This window comes from Calonectris borealis, chromosome 1 (assembly GCF_964195595.1).
Source record: "Calonectris borealis chromosome 1, bCalBor7.hap1.2, whole genome shotgun sequence".
In the NCBI taxonomy this organism is placed as follows: Eukaryota; Metazoa; Chordata; class Aves; order Procellariiformes; family Procellariidae; genus Calonectris; species Calonectris borealis.
The window spans coordinates 216,110,181-216,128,003 of NC_134312.1; the positions used below are offsets into that span (position 1 = coordinate 216,110,181).

The 17,823-nt window shown below is 42.3% G+C and overlaps 1 protein-coding gene across 1 annotated transcript in view; it reads left to right on the forward strand.

Moving 5' to 3' along the window:
- The window catches only part of TENM4 (teneurin transmembrane protein 4), a 354,979-nt gene that overhangs the window by 253,732 nt on the left and 83,424 nt on the right, over nucleotides 1-17,823 (forward strand). Inside the window, exons 17-18 of the mRNA XM_075143906.1 lie at nucleotides 13,680-13,816; nucleotides 14,341-14,460. Of these exons, the coding sequence (XP_075000007.1) occupies nucleotides 13,680-13,816; nucleotides 14,341-14,460 (257 nt within the window). The remainder of the gene's footprint in view (nucleotides 1-13,679; nucleotides 13,817-14,340; nucleotides 14,461-17,823) is intronic.

Here is a 17,823-nt window from a genome sequence, read left to right on the forward strand (position 1 = left end):
AATTTTGTGGCTGATGTAATTCTGCTGACAGTATGCTTATATGCAATGTCCTGCCAGCCAGTAAGACAAGATGCTTCTCTCCCAACGCATATGGGCAGTTGCATCTTTCCTGCCTTCTCTTATTTCAAGGAGTGAAAGCCGTCCGTTCAGCAGGGCTCTTCTAATTCAAGTGACTGATGTTTTCCAGAAGTACCTCGTAAACAGCAATGGCAGACCTTCTTCCATTGACAGAGTCAAAAGAGAGGGAATCTAGAATGGTATTTACAATCTGTAGTGTGACTATTAGAGACCTCAAAAGAACTGCTTTCAGCTCTGGGGCCCCCAACATAAGAAGGACATGGACCTGTTGGAGCGAGCCAGAGGAGGGTCACGAAGATGATCGTGACTGGAGCACCTCTCCCATGAAGAAAGGCTGAGAGTGTTGGGGTTGTTCAGCCTGGAGAAGAGAAGGCTCTGGGGAGACCTTATTGCAGCCTTCCAGTACCTGAAGGGGGCCTACAAGAAAGCTGGAGAGGGACTTTTTACAAGGGCATGTAGTGATAGGACAAGGAGCTTTAAACTGAAAGAGGTAGATTTAGATTAGATATAAGGAAGAAATTCTTCACTATGAGGGTGGTGAGGCATTGGAACAGCTTGCCCAGAGAAGTTGTGGATGCCCCATCCCTGGAAGTGTTCAAGGCCAGGTTGGACGGGGCTTTGAGCAACCTGGTCTGGTGGAAAGTGTCCCTGCCTATGGCAGGGGGATTGGAACTAGGTGATCTTTAAGGTCCCTTGCAAACAAAACCGTTCTATCATTCTATGATTCCTATAACTGAAGAAAATCTTACAGTCTAGGGAGGGCTATTAGAGTGATTTCCAATATAAACAATCAACTTGAATGTAGATTGGTTTTAATACTGAGACATTCTTTATCACTGCAATCATCATCAAGAAACAGGAACTGGCAAAGAAATCTTACGCAGTTCACTGCTGTGACTGCATCTCGGCCATTTGTTTAAGCACATGCCTGGCTGTCAGGGGAGGTCATCCCTTTAAAATCATGTGCTTATAGCAGGACAGCAGAATACATACCCTGGGGTGTCACATTCTTAGCTCATTCAGAGTCTGCCCTGAATGTTGCCTTTCAGAAGTGATGACCCTGAGCCAGGAGGTGGTTCCCAACACTTAGATTTGGACTCCATTGAATTCCACCTGGTCATTAACTGCTTACCTTCAGCTTTCCCACACACAGCAGTGAATAGGTTGGCACTGAAAATATACAACCCTCGTGTTTGTGCAGGTATTTATTTCAGCACTTGCATCTCAGCAGGCGTCTCAGGCCCTTCGGGGTCTGACCTAATGCTCTTCCATGAAGGGACATGGACAGCATCCCTTGGGTACCACCTCCCATGTATCGCCATCTCCAGTGGTCTACAGGCTGACGTCAGACATGAGCCACTTCGAAGCACACCAGTGCCAGGGAGTGAGCCTCCTGTGATAGTTTCCCTGATTTGTCTTGCTGCCAAGCCCTTCAGAGTCCAAGAAAACTGACAACGGTGATTCAGATTAAGGCCAAACACTCATTATGTCACAAACTGTTGTACTTTGTCAGCATTCTGAAGATTGCAGGTTTTGGATACTGAACAGTCCAGGCTCTGGACTAAATGTTAGCCCAGTGAATTCTCTGCTATCAGTTGTTGTGATTTGTTACTGTAAAATCAGGCCTTGGAATATAAAATAGATCATGCTCACAATTTCATTCTTCTGATATATTTAGGGTTGCAATTCCTCAGCTGCGCTTGCAGTCAGAAGCCTTTCCACAGAGGTCTCTGGTGTAAGGTCCATGTGTATCTGTTCTGATAGGGAGTTTTAGTAGACACATGTCCATGTTTAATGAACTCTTCTATACAACTAAAGAACTATAGGAGTCTTCATACATGTGTAATAAAAAAAATTTGCAACTTCTCTTCAAAGGTAGCTTTCATTCAGCTGCATACAGAGGTGGGGGGAAATAATGGGAATTTCTCATTTATACGGTGAATTTGTTTCTGGGAGTGCCAGCAGAGGACCAGCAGAAAGACTGTATCATTTAGGGCCACATAAACTCCTGCAGGAATTACATGCGTTTCACAGATCTGATGGTAGATCTCTATGTAGGAAGGAATTACGAACCATCTGTAGACGTCCTGCTAAAGAAAGATTCGGGGTCAAAAGGAGGACCTGCTAGCAGAAATGTTTATCTCGCATATAGATTACTAGAGTGAGGGAATGCAAAGATTCAAATCAATAGGAAGGGGTTTAATGATTGCTTTTCATTAACTAATAAATGGGGTTCCTTGTTCCATTTAAGTTAACATGAAGAATTATACAGAGATAGCAATGATTTATGAGGTTGCCATTCTTAAAATACCAGCATAGGGTGTCTGGTCTACAGATATGGTCTACAGATATGTCACCTCAAGCTGTGATTGTATTGCATCTCCCAAGTTAAATATCTTGACTCATCATTAAAGGTTGCAAGTAACAGTGAAGGACCTCAACAGAAGGTATATTTTCCCCTGAGACAGCACCACAGCACACAGTCCAGGCTTATCAATCTGTTGGGTTGCTAAAAATGCCATTACTCTTTTGGGATCTTAAAAGACATCATACATTCCTGTTAGTTCTTAAAGAACTTATAGGTCTGGATAAACTCAAGCATTGCAAGTGTTTTCTGCTTACTTGCTTCTCTTGGTAGTTTCAATCGTCTGTTTTCACCACCTAGAAAGCTGAACCTTTAAACAGCTGTCTCTTGCCACCCTGGAAATGGCAATGCGTCAGCAGTGGCTGCTCCCGTGGAGGAGCATGGGCTGGGACCGTCTGGGACCCAATTAGTCTGGGCAAATGAGGCTGACTGTATTTGTTCATGCGGATATACCCTTTCCTCAGTAGCGTTCTCACTGTTGAATCTCCTCCAGTTGCTTTTACAACAGACAGGAGATAATATCCCTCTTATCCATGTGTCTCCATGAAGATCACAGCAGCAGCGGGCAAGGTGAGCCATCTGCATCTCTTCCTCCAGCTCCTGGCTGAATAGCTTGACCAACAGGAGGGAGGGCAGAAATCTTTTTGTTCTGATGGAGGGCTCTAGCACCCTGCCTTAGGACAACCCTTTCCCTTCCGTTGCTGCCACTGTCATTCATGAAGTCATCTCCTTCTTGCTGTAGATCAGGACTGTAGATTGCTGGGCATGGGAAGTCCTACATCTTTTTGTCCCAGCGCCATCATCCCCATGGGGTAGGATTGGAGTTGGATCCATGCCACTTGCTGCGAGCAATCCCATAAGCAGGCAACACAGAGGTGACCCGGACCTCTGTGTCCTGCGCGTCTGATGTCCTGCAGAGACACCTGTGGCACAGGCACACTCATCATTCGGGTCAGGAACCACAGCCCACTCCTCAGGGCTTCATCAGGTCCTGGCTGGCTGATTACCACCCCTGGGGGAACCGCAGCACATTTGCATTCCTGTATGGCCTATGCAGAAGTGGCAGCAGCGTGAAGGAGATGACTGAATATCTACGCAATATATTTCTGGGGCTTCAGAAACGCAGCTCAGCTACCCTTTAGAGAGAACAGCAGTGCAGATCACCTAATGGGTACAAATAAATGAATGCTTCGTGACAGCTAGCCTTTGAGTGAATTTATTATTGAATTACACTCCAGCTTTTTAAGAACAAGCTGAGCTGACAAGCTCTCTCACCACTGCAGAAGAAAAAGAAAGACAATGATAAATTACCCTGATGGATAAAGGTAAAGACCTTGTCTCCTCCAAAATACCAGCAATTATATATTATTCATGTTTGGAAAGAAAAAATAATCATTGCCCATATTGAAATGAGTGTTTATGATGATAAAGCAAGTAGCTAAATTAAATTCTGAATGCACAGAGTGTCTTTTCACATCATTTTGATGAACAGATAACAAGTACTCTTCTGCTACTTGATCGTTCTTGTATTGATTTTGAAACCACTTACTCTTGCTGTTTGCTTTGTATTTTTAAGCCATTCTTAGTTGTCCATCACCATAAGGAGAAGCACAAGATGCAGTGGTGTCAAGTTGTTGACTTTCAAGTAGGACACCTGATATATTTGTTCTCTCTTGAGGGACAGTGTGAGACAATTGCAAGAACAGGCTGAAGTCCTGATCCACGGAGTCTTTTATATTAAATGTTGGCATAGGATTAAAGTACCTCAGAAAACCATGTGCAGAATTGGCTTTTTTTTGTACAGAATATTTGAAAGTAAATCAGGAAATTTTTAAGTAGGTGTGTTTTATACCGCTTCTTTTCTGGGACAGGTTGTATATATCTACTTGCTGCCAGCAGTATTAACCCATCCCAATTACATGGGCAGCTAGAAATAACCAGTTGAGTTATAAAGGCACATCAGAGAGCAGGATCTGGTACCCGCTGCAAGAGTAGTCCCTTATTGCCCTCAGGTCAATAGTCTAAGCACAAAAAGTAGTAAGTTTTCATGGTTTAAAATTCTGATCAGAATTAAATTTGCACTTTTTTTTTTCACTACTGAGTGATAAGGTACCTGTAAACATGTCACTCCCCCTCCCCGTGTCCCCGCTGTGTGCCAGGCTGTATGAGGTCCCTTACTGATCCAGCTGGGGAGGGACACAAGCACTGTTAGATGCTAGGGTAGACAGGTACGCTATAAATGCATATGTGCACTATTTTACTATAAATAAATAAACGGATGGTTTTTATTGTCACACTTAAACTTCATTGATCCCAAGCCCCGTCAAAACCAAAATTGTGAGTATTGATCATGGCCAAAGAACAACTGAGAGAATAGGGGAGGATCAAAATGGCATTCAAACATTTCGGTAGTCCCTCTGGTTCCGTTCTGAGTGATTTCAAAGAATATTATGATGATATCTTAGGATCCTTGAAGGAAGACGTTCAAAGCACCTTCTCTTTTCCTTTCACCCGTTTCTTCTCACATCTGGAGGGCGGCAAGTTCACCCCAGCAAATCTTCCTGAGCTTCCTTCACGGGGAAACCAAAGTGCTCTCTCTTTTCTGTACTTTTCCCTCAAGAAAAGTGTGATTTTGATACAGCAAAGTGAAAAATGCTTCTTTTCTAGCCAAAGACAAAGTTAGAAGTCAAAAAATCCAAACTCTTCAGGTGTGGCTTTCTGCTGATGATTTCTCCCGAGGTGGCGGGTCCAGCCCGTGGCTCTGGCCCAGCTCCAGCAGGATGCGGCTCTGCTGGGCTGGCAGCGAAATGCCGTGGGCTGGATGCACCCACTGAACTGCCGGCATCCCGGAGGCAATGCAGGAGCTCGTGGAGCACAGCAGCTCCCCGGGTTGGGACGGCTTTGAAAGATAAACGCTGCATCTGTTTAAGACTCTGTCATAGATGTTAGACACCATCCAGCGTTCCTGAGAGCGAGCGCCCGTGGCACAGCACGGCACCTACGTTGATGAGAACGGGGTCATATTTTTCTGTATTTTAAACCAAGCTAACACAACGCCTCTTCAAACCCTGTCCTTCCCAGCGTTACTGTCTTCCAAAAACATCATTCTGCTTTTGTTGCTTTCTGCTTTAATGAACTACTTATTAGTTACAAATCATAGCTTTTTGAAATATAGGAGAATAACAAGGAATTTTCAAAACTTAGTGGTTTTTATTTTGGTAATTAATTCCTTTTAAGCACAGGAAAGCATACTTTTAAAACTTACCTTTTCGGTGTACAGGGCATATACATATATATATATGTTTTATTTTCAAAGTTTGCCTTTTTCTTTTGATTTTAAATTATATAGTATGGCATTATTTCAGTGTAAAGTTATTTTGAGTTGAACATGGCATTATTTCCATATAAAACTAACGCAATATATGCAGCTTACTTCCACTTTGTGGAATTTGCACCCACAGGACTCTATGAAAACAAAATTCCTATTAATTTTTATGTTTATTTCCATAACATAGATGGTGTAATCATAATGTAATTATATTCCCCTTTCACAAGTGGCAGTACAAGGAAGTCCTGTGTACAGTCATTAGAGAAACTGGGGTGCAGTTTTTAACAAATATTAAAAAACATTGGATATTTATTACAAGGCACAAACTCTTGAGTAGGATCTTTCTAGTGTGATTTGGGCATGCTTCCAGGATCAGGCAAGGCAGCTGATATAAATGCTGCACCATCCTGTACCTGGGATTAAAAGGTCTCAGGTGAGACCTGTATACCTAGGAGCTCTTGGAGCGTGCAGAAAGCAAAACTCGAGCCTTCAAAACACCCGAGGAGAAAAACAAAATTCCTAATGAGTTAAGTACCTCCCAGATTACACAGGTGCTGACGTGCACATTTGGTTTTAGGAGACTAATTTACGGTATAGATGCTGAGGTATTCTCTTGGATCTGGCACGTAGATATTTGATTAATATTTATTCAATATTCAAGCTATGTTCCTCTGAAAAAAGAGCAGCCCACATGCCCATTGTTCTACATTACTCGTTGATAGACACGTCTGGCGTGGTAACTATGAGCTGAGTCAGTAGCTCCATTCAATATAATAACATCACTAGAAACTGCATATCCTGTTCAATGGAGAGATTTGATTATTTCATTACTGCATAAGGCTTCTTCAAATTAAATACTGGCTCGCTGTTGTAATGATTCTCATGTGGGACCCTGGCATGTTCATTCTGCAAAACGCTGGAGCTTTCTGCCCTAAGCTCTCTGCTGCTTCACCTCTGCAGAGGTTTGCCGACCCCAGACCAGACTGGAGAGCTTGAGCACCCCTCAGCCAGCTTAGTGTAAAATCTCCTTTCCCACTTAAAACTGCAGGGGAAACTGGTGTGAGCTGATCCTGCTGGCTTCGCCCTGATGGGGTAAAGTTCTGCCTTGCCAGATCAGCTTTGGGGTGGTCGCCTCGAGCTGTTGGATGCTAACAGCTGAGTCCAAGTACAGTTTTCAACCATTTCAATATATCAGGAAAAGCCTGTCCTTTGAGTGTGACATTTACTTCCTAAATTGGTTAAAACCTCCTACATAAAAAAGCAGTTTTAAAATCCCAATCATGAAAACTTGTATATTTTATTGAACCTTTTTTTTTCCTCATTCCTTTGGATCATTACGAAGCTATCGGACAGCTTATATGTAGTTAAAGAACTTTCCCTATGATCATCAAAAAGAGAGCTCAATTTATAATTAACCTGGAAATAATGTATTTTTCCTTCTGTTCTGCTCCGTTTTGCTTTCATGGTGCCTCAAGTTCAATGGAAGGAGTTGCTTTTATTTTGGGTCTTCTGCAGAGCTGAATATGTGACCACAAGCTTAAAAAATAAATACCAGACGTAAAATACTATAATAATACAGAACTGGTAAGTTCTGCAGATGTTTTTTGCGAAGACTTGACAGGAATACATTATTCATCTCTGAAAGTTATTGCACCATAAAGTTTTTACCTCTCATAGAAGTAACGGTTATAGGATCACTTCTGAAAAATTATGAAATGAGCATAATTCAGTATTAGGTGGAAAAATTATCTTGCACCTTACGAGCTACTGAACACCTGACTTGGATGTTACACACCTAAAAAAATAGGAGTGTGATTCTGTTTCTTTGAGATCTCGTACAAAGCAAGAGTGTTTCTTTGGTTGTACTGGAGTAAAGGAGAGAATCATCAACTTCTAAGGCATTACTTAGTCAACCACATTGTGAATAAAAGGATTCTTCATCTTCTTCTGAAACTTTGCAGTAAAGCACAGCCCAACTTTATTATGCGTTGCATTTCCTATAAAACTCTGTTCTAAAATGCTTTCACTTAAATAGTATAGTTTGAGCCAGTTTTATAATTTCAGAGACCAGCATCAGCGTCTTTGCCTCTTTATTTCGTATTTGCTGAGCAGCCTTCCTGTATCGCTTATCCTCCCACCTTCCCATTATAGCTCAACTGAGAAATCTTGGGATGCAAAAATAGTGAGTCAATGAGGCATGGAGACCCAAGATGTTTTGGATGGCAGAAGTGACATCTCTTTCCAACAGTGGCCAGATTGCTTGGCAGATCAGAAAGGAAGACTGCTTTCATAAAGAGAAAAAAGACAAACATCGAGCAGGTGAATAAGGTTCAAATCTTGGGAGAAGTTTTCAAAGCAATAAGGGCCTGAGTCCTTCAGGAATAGAGCCAGCAGGGAATTGTTTTGAGAGCAATGATCATTCGATCACGGGTTTTCTAGAAGTGGTAGGGAGTCCTCAAATGATGCTACATTTTGTTACTAAACTTTCGTGCAATGAAGATGCCTTCTTTTGGAGGAGCTACACCTATCAGTCACTAATATTGCTAACAAAGATGATGCCAAAGAAGATTTTTGAGAACTATCACTTTGTAAGTCTCCACGGAGCAGAATGCAGGCAGATGCATGCAGAGCTTGAGAAACTGGACAACAGCTGGTCACAAAACCTGCTCATGAATACTAAAAATATCAGATGAAGAAGACCCACTGTTTTGATATTGTGAGGTTAGACTCTAAAGAGACAAGATGAATAAAAATCTGCATCTAGAGGTATTATTGTAAATCTTGATTAATAAGCACTTTCCTCTGTATTTCAAATACCAACTTCATTAGCCACATTTGTAAAAGTGTTGCTTTTTCTGCTGTTCTTCTTAAGACAATTTAAGTAATGGGTTTTCCATTGGCTTTACTGTGTGTTTTGTAGAATATCTAAAAGACTGTAGAAGGTTTTTTGCAAAAGGTTAACAGTTAAGGACCATACCCACATAAAGAATCATCAGCATCTCCTGACCCTTCAGTGATAGAACCTTATAAATAGCTTCACTGTATGGGTTAAACAAACTGGACAGATACTGTTTCTTGCTGGAAACAACTTAGAATTTAGTTTTTTTTTTTTGAGCCTGGTCAGAGCTCTTATAAACTTTGCTCTTCATCATCCACTCTTTTTCTCCTGGGTCTCCCACTCCATCAGCTGCTCAGAAAGTTGAGCGGCAGGATCTGTTGCAAACCGTGTCTGTCAGTGCCACTTTAGCGAGTCCCCGTTCGGGACTTGGTCGAACGTCAGCGCATTTAGTCCCTTTGTCAGATTGACACTGGCATTCTGGTGCTCCCCTTATTGGCCAGCTTCTCTGCTGAGCCTAATTAACGATTTCTATCCCAGCTGCCCAACACACGCCAAACCCTTTCAGAAACTCACTTGTGCTATCCGTGGTGGTGTGGGAGTCTTTCTGGATGACTACTCTTTAATTTTCATTTTTTCGTATAAGCGTGCCTTTCTTGTTTAACAAGGAACCCTTCAGCAGGATCTTTTCCATTCTTTTTCCTAACCTTAACTCCTTAATTCAGATGGCAGCTAAGATCAGTAAGTGGGTTTCCGATTTAAGCTTTTCCTACAGCTAAGCTGAACTGAAGAAGCCAGGCAGGGATTGACTCAGTTCAAGGAAAGACTATCGAGAGTTTTTTCTGCACAGTTAAGGGGAAAGTGGGCAAGGTTTTTTTTACAGACAGCTTTTGAGGGAAATACTGCCACAAGCAATGAACTTGAAGGTCTGTATGTTCTGCTGTTTCCTCTTCTTCTTTTGTCCTTCATCTGCCAGCTCAGGCATTTTCTCTGTGTCCATGTGTTTGATCATGATGCCCTTAGCTTTTACCTGGCATTCTACCAATTTTCCTATCCATCCTAGTACTAGACTGCCCTGAGGTCATTTAACGTGAGACAGGTGCATTCAACCCAAAATGGACGAGGTACATTTTGCTGCATCCTGTGTTATTATCAAGCAAAAAGGTCACAGCAGCTAAAGCCGTGAGATTGTGTTTGTAGCAAATGACTGTATTTATAGGCACTTATCAGCAAGGTGTCTGAGCATATCACAGACGACGTGCCATGAGAATGTAAAAATCCCTATGCAAGGGATTAGCAGATTACTACAAATATCCTTCTAATGTCTCTGTAAGGAGGGGATGTGCCTCGATCGTTATTTCGCAGGTGGAATACAAAGACACATACAGACTAGCTGACGTGACCAGTGTCACACAGAAAGTCTGTAGCAGAGGAAGAAAGAGAACTGAGATCACCTAATTTCATTAATAACGCTCTTCCCAATGAGTAGTAACTTTCTAGATTTTCACTCTATGGTGCTCTGTTGAACTTTCATCCAGAGCAGAAGGATAAATCCCATATATAAATAAATATATATATATACACGCGCCAATAAAATATGGAAGTGGTAAGTGAGTTCAAAGAGATGAAGAGATTTATAGTGGCAAATTAAAATATTTATTATTAATAACTTGGCTGAAGATGGCTAAGCAGTCATGATAACCATCTCCACACATCTGAAACCTTTAAAGGAGACGGCACAATGAGTTACGGTGGAAATATTTTGAGGAGCTGCAGAAATTCTTTGGGGTGAGATTTCCCATGGTGCCTATCCTCAGTCAAGGAAAGAATATACATTTCTTGCAGCAAAAGGGGGTTTAGGATGCATGGAATTTTCTTTTCCCAATGAAAAATGTTTAGCGGAAGCAGTATTTTTGTCTATTTCCCAGTGCCAAGCTCAGTGTCAGCAGAAAACATCTATGAATAAGAAGTATTGGAAGGGCCGATGTCAAAGTTATGAGATATTGGATCAGAGTCAGTATTAAAGACAAATCTTTAATGTGCTCCCATAATGTGAAATGGCTTTTTGGGAATTTACTTTTCTGGCTTCTGTTCTAAAGCTGGTTTTGTCTGCTTGAATTTTGTTGACAGCCTGTCAAACTTTCTTTATATCTGAGCAATGGGAAAGGGAAGGCATCGGTGCACCCCTGTCTGTTTTGCCACTGTGGCCCAGGTCTTACCAGGAAGACTTAATTTAATTTTCTAGGGAATAAAGAATGACTTCACAAAGCGATGGTGTAAAATTGTCTGGTACGCCATCTGGCATTCTAGATAGCATTTTGACAATGATTTGGTGTTTCAGGGAAGCTTTTATGGACAAATTAAAAAAAAAAGAAAGGAAAAGTCTAATTAAAGAAGAAAAAAAGCAGACTGCTGTTCATTGTAAAACAAGAATCCATACAGTCTGATGTAAAAGTAATGAAAGAAAGAAAGAAACAAACAAACACAAAAGCCAGAAAACAGAAGCAATAGGTGGAATCTTTCAATAATTCAATGGGAAGATGAGGCTCCAGCTACAAGAAATTCAATTTTGTTCAACTGCAGAAAACACTCTGAACTGGCAGGCCTAGACTAATGGAATAAATCTCTTCTATTAACATGAAAGATAATTTTATGTAAATATATTGGGAGACCTTCTAGCAGAGCTGAGCGTCTTAGCAGTACCACTTAACTTCTTTGTAGTGTAATTGCATTTAGACCAAGGTCTTCTGAAGGAAATGGCTGACTAAATTAGCATTAACCAGGTTCCTGGGGGGCTCGGTGTGTTGTGGGTAGTCGATCTTGCCTCCAGAAAGGACATGTTGACACTAGAGAAGCCAGCTGCTTCCAACGCACTGTAGTAACTGTTTTTCCCAAGTAGGGCAAATTTTGTCACCCAGGGAAGGAGGAGATTTGAGACTCTAATCAGGCAGAGTCCAGGCTTTGGTTTTCCTCCATTTTCCATCCCTCCTGCTTTGAACTGAATTCAGATTTGTACATGTTGCTCCAGCTTCTTTTTATCACTGTGGTTTGGGAAAGATGTCCCATCTGTGGGAACGTCTTTTCCTGTAGCGTGTAAGTAAAGCTATTGTTATAGACCTCGGGAGGGTGGTGGATGCAGCTGGGCTTGCTGACGAGCTGCTTCTCTGAGAAGAGATGCCAGCGTCGTCCGAGTTAGTCAGCACGTAGATGTGCTAACGGAGTTGGAGTGCAGTGCTGCTAAGCATCGTCTAGAATGGGAACCGAGTCTCTTCCTGGAAGGTGGGAGTTCAAATGCATTTGTTACAGCTGCCAAAGCGAGAGGAAGCTCTTTGTTTTTCCATGTTGTGCTGGTGCTTGTTATTGAAGAAATGGTTGTCAGTGATTTGTAACGGACCAGACGCTTGCTGATATAACGCACATCCCCCTGTTAACATGAGCTGAGGATCTAGGCCAATGTGCTTGCAATATTACTTAGAAGTTTGCAACTGCTTGGACATGTATTTTGTGTAGCCCGAGAGACACCAGCAACACGTATTTTTTCCTTTGCTTACTTTTAACTCTTGGAAGGAAGAAACAACAGGTGGAAGTGTTCTTTTTGGGTTCACAAAAATGTATGAACTTGTCTTTCAAGTATTTTAAAACATTCGTGATCCCAGTGTTGGCTTGAATACGCTGTCAGTAATTCAGAATACCGAGTCCCTTGTATTCTGCAGCAAGAAAGTCTTAGTCTTCAAGCAACACCTTTGCCTTTCACAAAATGTGCAGCCATTTGATAAGAAGCTGAGAGAAGACAGTTTCAAACCTTTCCTCAGATCTCTCTAAAGGATGGAAAAGATGGGGCAAGGTGGAGGGGATCATGGAAAAATCTGGGAAGAGAAGGCCTCGCTTCTGCTTTTACCTCAGACGTGATTAGACATACTCATTTTGTGCAAAATTGCCCTACAGTTGGTGACCTGTTGACTTCAGTGGGGTTATTCCAAGCATTGACATTTTTCCAAGCATATTCCATGGCATAATGATCCTTTGAGTTATGCTTCGCCTGCCTGTTAGAGAGTGATGCCTATATTACTGTACTGGAATATTATTTTGAATTTGTTGTATGTGGGAAGCCTTCAGTGGGAGAAGCGATAGAAGTATGAAGAATATTATGAGCTCCAAGCTGGGCCCAAGTCTTTTCCTACATGATTCCTAACAAGTCAGTGAGAATACATCAGAGAAAACTCAGCAACAGAAAAATCAGTTCCATTATCTCATTTTCCTGTAGCCTGTTCCAAAATTATATATGAATCCAGTCACATTTTAGATTGCCGACACATTCTGGTAGCACTTCAAGATTTTTTGTTAATATTGGAGCTCTCCATTTAGATCAGTAGGAGTTTTGTTTAACGCTCCCTGACAAATGGTCTGTTTTCTGTATTGTGGAATATACAGATAGTGCAGCCCTTATTAAATAGAAATTATACTTTATCTCCTTGCGTTATACAATATCAGATTTTTAGGTGGACTGTAAGAAAATAACTTGATCTTTCCCTGATGATCCGTGTTTATGAAATCATCTTTACAAAACATTGCAGATATCCTTTGCCTCAGTGAACCCGTAAAGCGACATTTCTCAGTTGAAGTGGGTAGATAGCAAGTGCAGCTGGGATGATTTACTCTAGCTGAGATCTGGTCCTGCACCTGTAGAAACATTGGCTTTCAATCTCTGCTTTCCAGCAGGACAGCAGTTGGGAAAATCACTCACTGGGTCACGTTAGCACACTGACACCACAATTTGCTGTTGCTGCTCAGAAAAATAGTTACCTTCAGCCAAAAATTGGGTTCAGACACTCTCACAGACATGTGATGCTTTGTCTTTATAGGAAGCTCCTAAGGTAGAGGTGTAGTAATGACTTAGAGGTCTGGAAACAGACTTTCGAATAAGAACCTAGAAAATCCGTCTTTGGCTTTACCGCAGATTTTCTGACTGACCTTGGACAACTGAAAATCACTCTGTGCTTTATTTCCTCTCTCTGCAAAATACCTATCTTGCAGTATTAATCAATGTTTGTAAAGATCCTTGAAATCCTTAGATAAAAGAGCACATTACAGAGCATAGAGTAACTGGAATAGATGTAGCCTATAAAATAGTGCAATCTACCAAACTTGGAAAGAAAAGACTGGAAGAAAAAGCCCGTCCTGTTAGCGTGATCAGTTCCCCAAGCAGTTTGTAGGGAAGCTCTCTGAACCTAGCAAATTATCTGTCGTGGTTTTCCCAAGCGTGGAAGAAATGAGCCATCAAGCCTTGGTCAGGGTGCTTCTGTGGCTTTTGTGCCTTAAATATGTCCAGGCAGTGCTTGGTAGGTTTCTGTTGTCTTTGATTCTAAAATGTGCTTTGCCCTTAATTAGGGCAATATTGTCAAGACACTGTGAAACTTGGTTATAGCAAATTCAAATGTGATGTTGCGGACCCTACAGAAGTCCATAGTTAATGAAGTATATGCTGCAGCAGTTGCTTTTCAAGAGTAGGATAAAAGTAAACTTCATTTTAGGTATTGAATGTTCTTACACAACTCCCGAGAAAGTCTTCAAGAGCAGTATCCTACCATCAAGACACACGGCATGGCCCCCAGCTTTCCAGGACATAAGGACCTGGGCTTTCTAATCCATAGGATTCCCAACCACAGAAGTAGAGGAAAAACCTGAATTTCTCAAAGGACTTACTATTTCTTACCATTTTTCTCCTTCTTGCAGACACGCATGTGTGATTCGAGGCCAGGTGATGACGGCAGATGGAACCCCTCTAGTTGGAGTGAACATCAGTTTTGTGAACAATCCTCTTTTTGGATATACAATCAGCAGACAAGATGGCAGGTAGGATGTCTTTATAGGATTTACAGCATTCAAGCAGCAGTTATGGCATTATTACCATCAACACCAAGGAGAAACTCCTTCCAAGAGCACATTTATTGTTGACGCATTTTGAAGACGTTGATGCATTATTGTTAGTTTCTACAGGACTACATCTGGCTGGCGACCGGTGTTCCTCAGGGTTCGATTCTAGGGCCAGTCCTGGTCAATATATCTATCAATGATCTGGATGCAGGGGTTGAATGCACCATTAGCAAGTTTGCTGATGATACCAAACTGGGAGGTGCTGTTGACTCTCTTGAGGGACAAGAGGCCTTGCAGAGGGATCTAGATTGGAACATTGGGCTATGGTTAATGGGATGAAATTCAACAAGTCCAAATGCCGGATCCTGCCCCTAGGACAGAGTAATGCCGGGCACAAGTAGAAATTGGGAGAGGAGTGGCTGGAGAGCAGCCCTGCAGAAAGGGATCTGGGGGCGCTGGTGGGCAGCAGGCTCAATGGGAGTCAGCAGCGTGCCCTGGCAGCCGAGAGGGCAAACCGCGTCCTGGGGTGCATCAAACACAGCATGACCAGCCGGTCAGAAGAGGTGATCATCCCGCTGTATTCAGCGTTGGTGCGGCCTCACCTCAAGTACTGTGTGCAGTTCTGGCCCCACAATTTAAGAAGGATGTGAAGGTCTTTGAACGCATCCAGAGGAGGGCAACAAAGCTGGTGACAGGGCTGGAAGGCATGTCCTGTGAGGAGCAGCTAAGGACTCTGGGTTTGTCTAGTTTGGAGAAATGGAAGCTGAGGGGTGACCCCATTGCTCTCTCCAGCTTCCTGAGGAGGGGACGTGGAGAGGGAGGTGCGGAGCTCTTCTCCCTGGTATCCAAGGATAGGACGCGTGGGAATGGTTGAAAGCTGCGCCAGGGGAGGATTAGACTGGACATTAGGAAGCATTTCTTTACCGAGAGGGTGGTCAAACACTGGAACAGGCTTCCTAGAGAGGAGGTCGATGCCTCAAGCCTGTCAGTGTTCAAGAGGCATTTGGACAGTGTCCTTAATAACATGGTTTAGCTTGGTCAGCCCTGAATTGGTCAGGCAGTTGGACTAGATGATTGTTGTAGGTCCTTTCCAACTGAAATATTCCTATTCTATTCTATTCTTATTTTCATTATTTATTATTATTAACTTTGTGATATCACCTAGAATCTTTAGCCAACAATTGGGCAATGCAGTGCCCATGCACATAAAGAAAAGATGTCTGCTCCCAACAGCTCTGTTCTTGCTAATTCATGTTGAAATTATTAGGAAGAAGTCATTAAGATTGCAGTTGTGTTAGAAGCAAGTGCTTAAAATCTGAGCAATCATGCTCAACCAAAACAAAAGCATTGCAACTGGGGAAAGTCTTTCATCTTATCTTTTGTCTGTCAGTGCTAATTGGCTCCCTTTCTTTTAAGAACAAAAATGAAACATAAAGAGTTCCAGCTGCACATGCTTTATGTGTTGACTACTAACCACTAGCACTTGGAAGAGGATTTATAGATTTTACCACCTCTCCAATCCACGACTTTCATTAAAGGTTTGACTTGGCCAGAGAAGCTGATAGAATTATAATGAGAGAGGAACATGTGCTAGCAACGTGTGCTCAATGCTGCCTTGTTCATGCTCAGGAGGGTTTGCACCTACTGTAACACGGATGGTGACTAGAAGGCTTTCCGAGTGATGTTCCACCACTTGGATAACGTAACAATAAAATCTGGATAATAAAGAGGCATCCCAGGAAAACTAGTGGTCTCCTTTGGAAAAGGATGACTCTGGAGCTGGTGCCTTTGTGTTGCCCGTAGCTTAGACATTACTGCAAAAAGGAGAAGGTCTTGCACATTTATGCTATGAGTATCTCTGTCAACCTTACTGAACCTACTTTGTGTGAAAGTGAGATCCAAACTGCAGTCTCAAGATCAGATTGCTGTGTATAGACCAGCACAAAATCTGTGTCTATTAGAACAGATAAATATGCCTGCAAAACTCCTGGACAGTAATGTCTGCCGTAACATTTTTTTCATCTGTTTCCTTGTCCTATATACAATACCCAACTACTATGTGTAATCTTTCATTTAGATTACAAGTACTTTGAGGAAGGGACCGTCTCTTTGCTTTGCAATTGTGCTGTACCTAGCACAGAGGGCCTTATCTTAAACTTCACCTCTAGTAAGCTAAACAGGACCAGAGCACGGAGGTGAGCGCTGCTATCCCAGCCCTGGACCTTTGCAATATTTCAGTAACTATTTCTTTCCAATTCCCAGGTAGTGAAAGGCAACTCCCCCCTGCTATAAGCCTTCTTCTGCTAGCGGTTCCAGCCAGGGATGTTCCTTTCACACCTTGTCCTTCCCAACCTCCAGCTGAGCAGGGGACCCAGAGCAGAAAGCAATGCAGCTGGAGCATCATCAGTATGCTCCACCGACCTTCAGTGGGCTGCTGGTTCCTTGGGGCCAGTTTAGTTTCAAGGAGCTGAGTGCTGCAGCTCGCTGACTCAGACCCCAGCAGATACTCAGCTCCAAATGGTAAAAATGACAGAGATCAGCTGTCTCGGACAAGGGAATCTGTGACCAAGTGGGATTCATCCTGAAGCGGGGGTTTCTGTCGGCAACTGCTGGGTCAGTCTAACCCCAGACCGTGTGGTGTCAGCTCTTCTGATTTCTCTCTCTTCGCTGTCCTCTCAAATCAATCTGCTTTTGCAGTTTGCTTCTGCAGGTACCTTGTGCAGGTCTGGCGCACGACTGACATTCCGCACGTTGTCCAGTTGCGGTGCTGCGTCTCTTGAATCAAAAATACCTTCCAAAATTGTCTGAGGCATACATGCAGATATTTTTTTCAAATGAGTGGGCACAGTAGTCTGGAGGTAATAAACGGACAAGTAATAAACGGAGGTAATAAACGGACAAGTGAAAGCCCTTCTTTTAAAGAACACCAGAATCCAGCGACTTCGTCAGTGGTGAGGTCTTCTAAAAATTACCTTGAAGTATTTAAGAGCATTCAGACTAAAATTGTCGGGGCAGAAGATGATGTCAGACATCCCTTATTTCTAATCCTCGCCTCGCTGCTGATTTAGAGGGTCGCATTAGATGCATCTCTTAACCTTCCTAGGCCAGCCAACCAGCCTGTGAAAAGGAGATAACATTTACTTGCCTTCCTTACTGATTAGTATAGCATTTATTAAATACTATTTGTAAAGCATTTTCAAAATCACATAAAGAATTATTGCTATTACAGTTTCTATTCTGTGTTTTGATAGTTTTCAGTAATTTTCTGAATAGAGCATGACTCTTCTCATCAGCTTTTCATGTAATTGAGTCACTTTGGTTTAAGATGTTGATGCTCTTAAG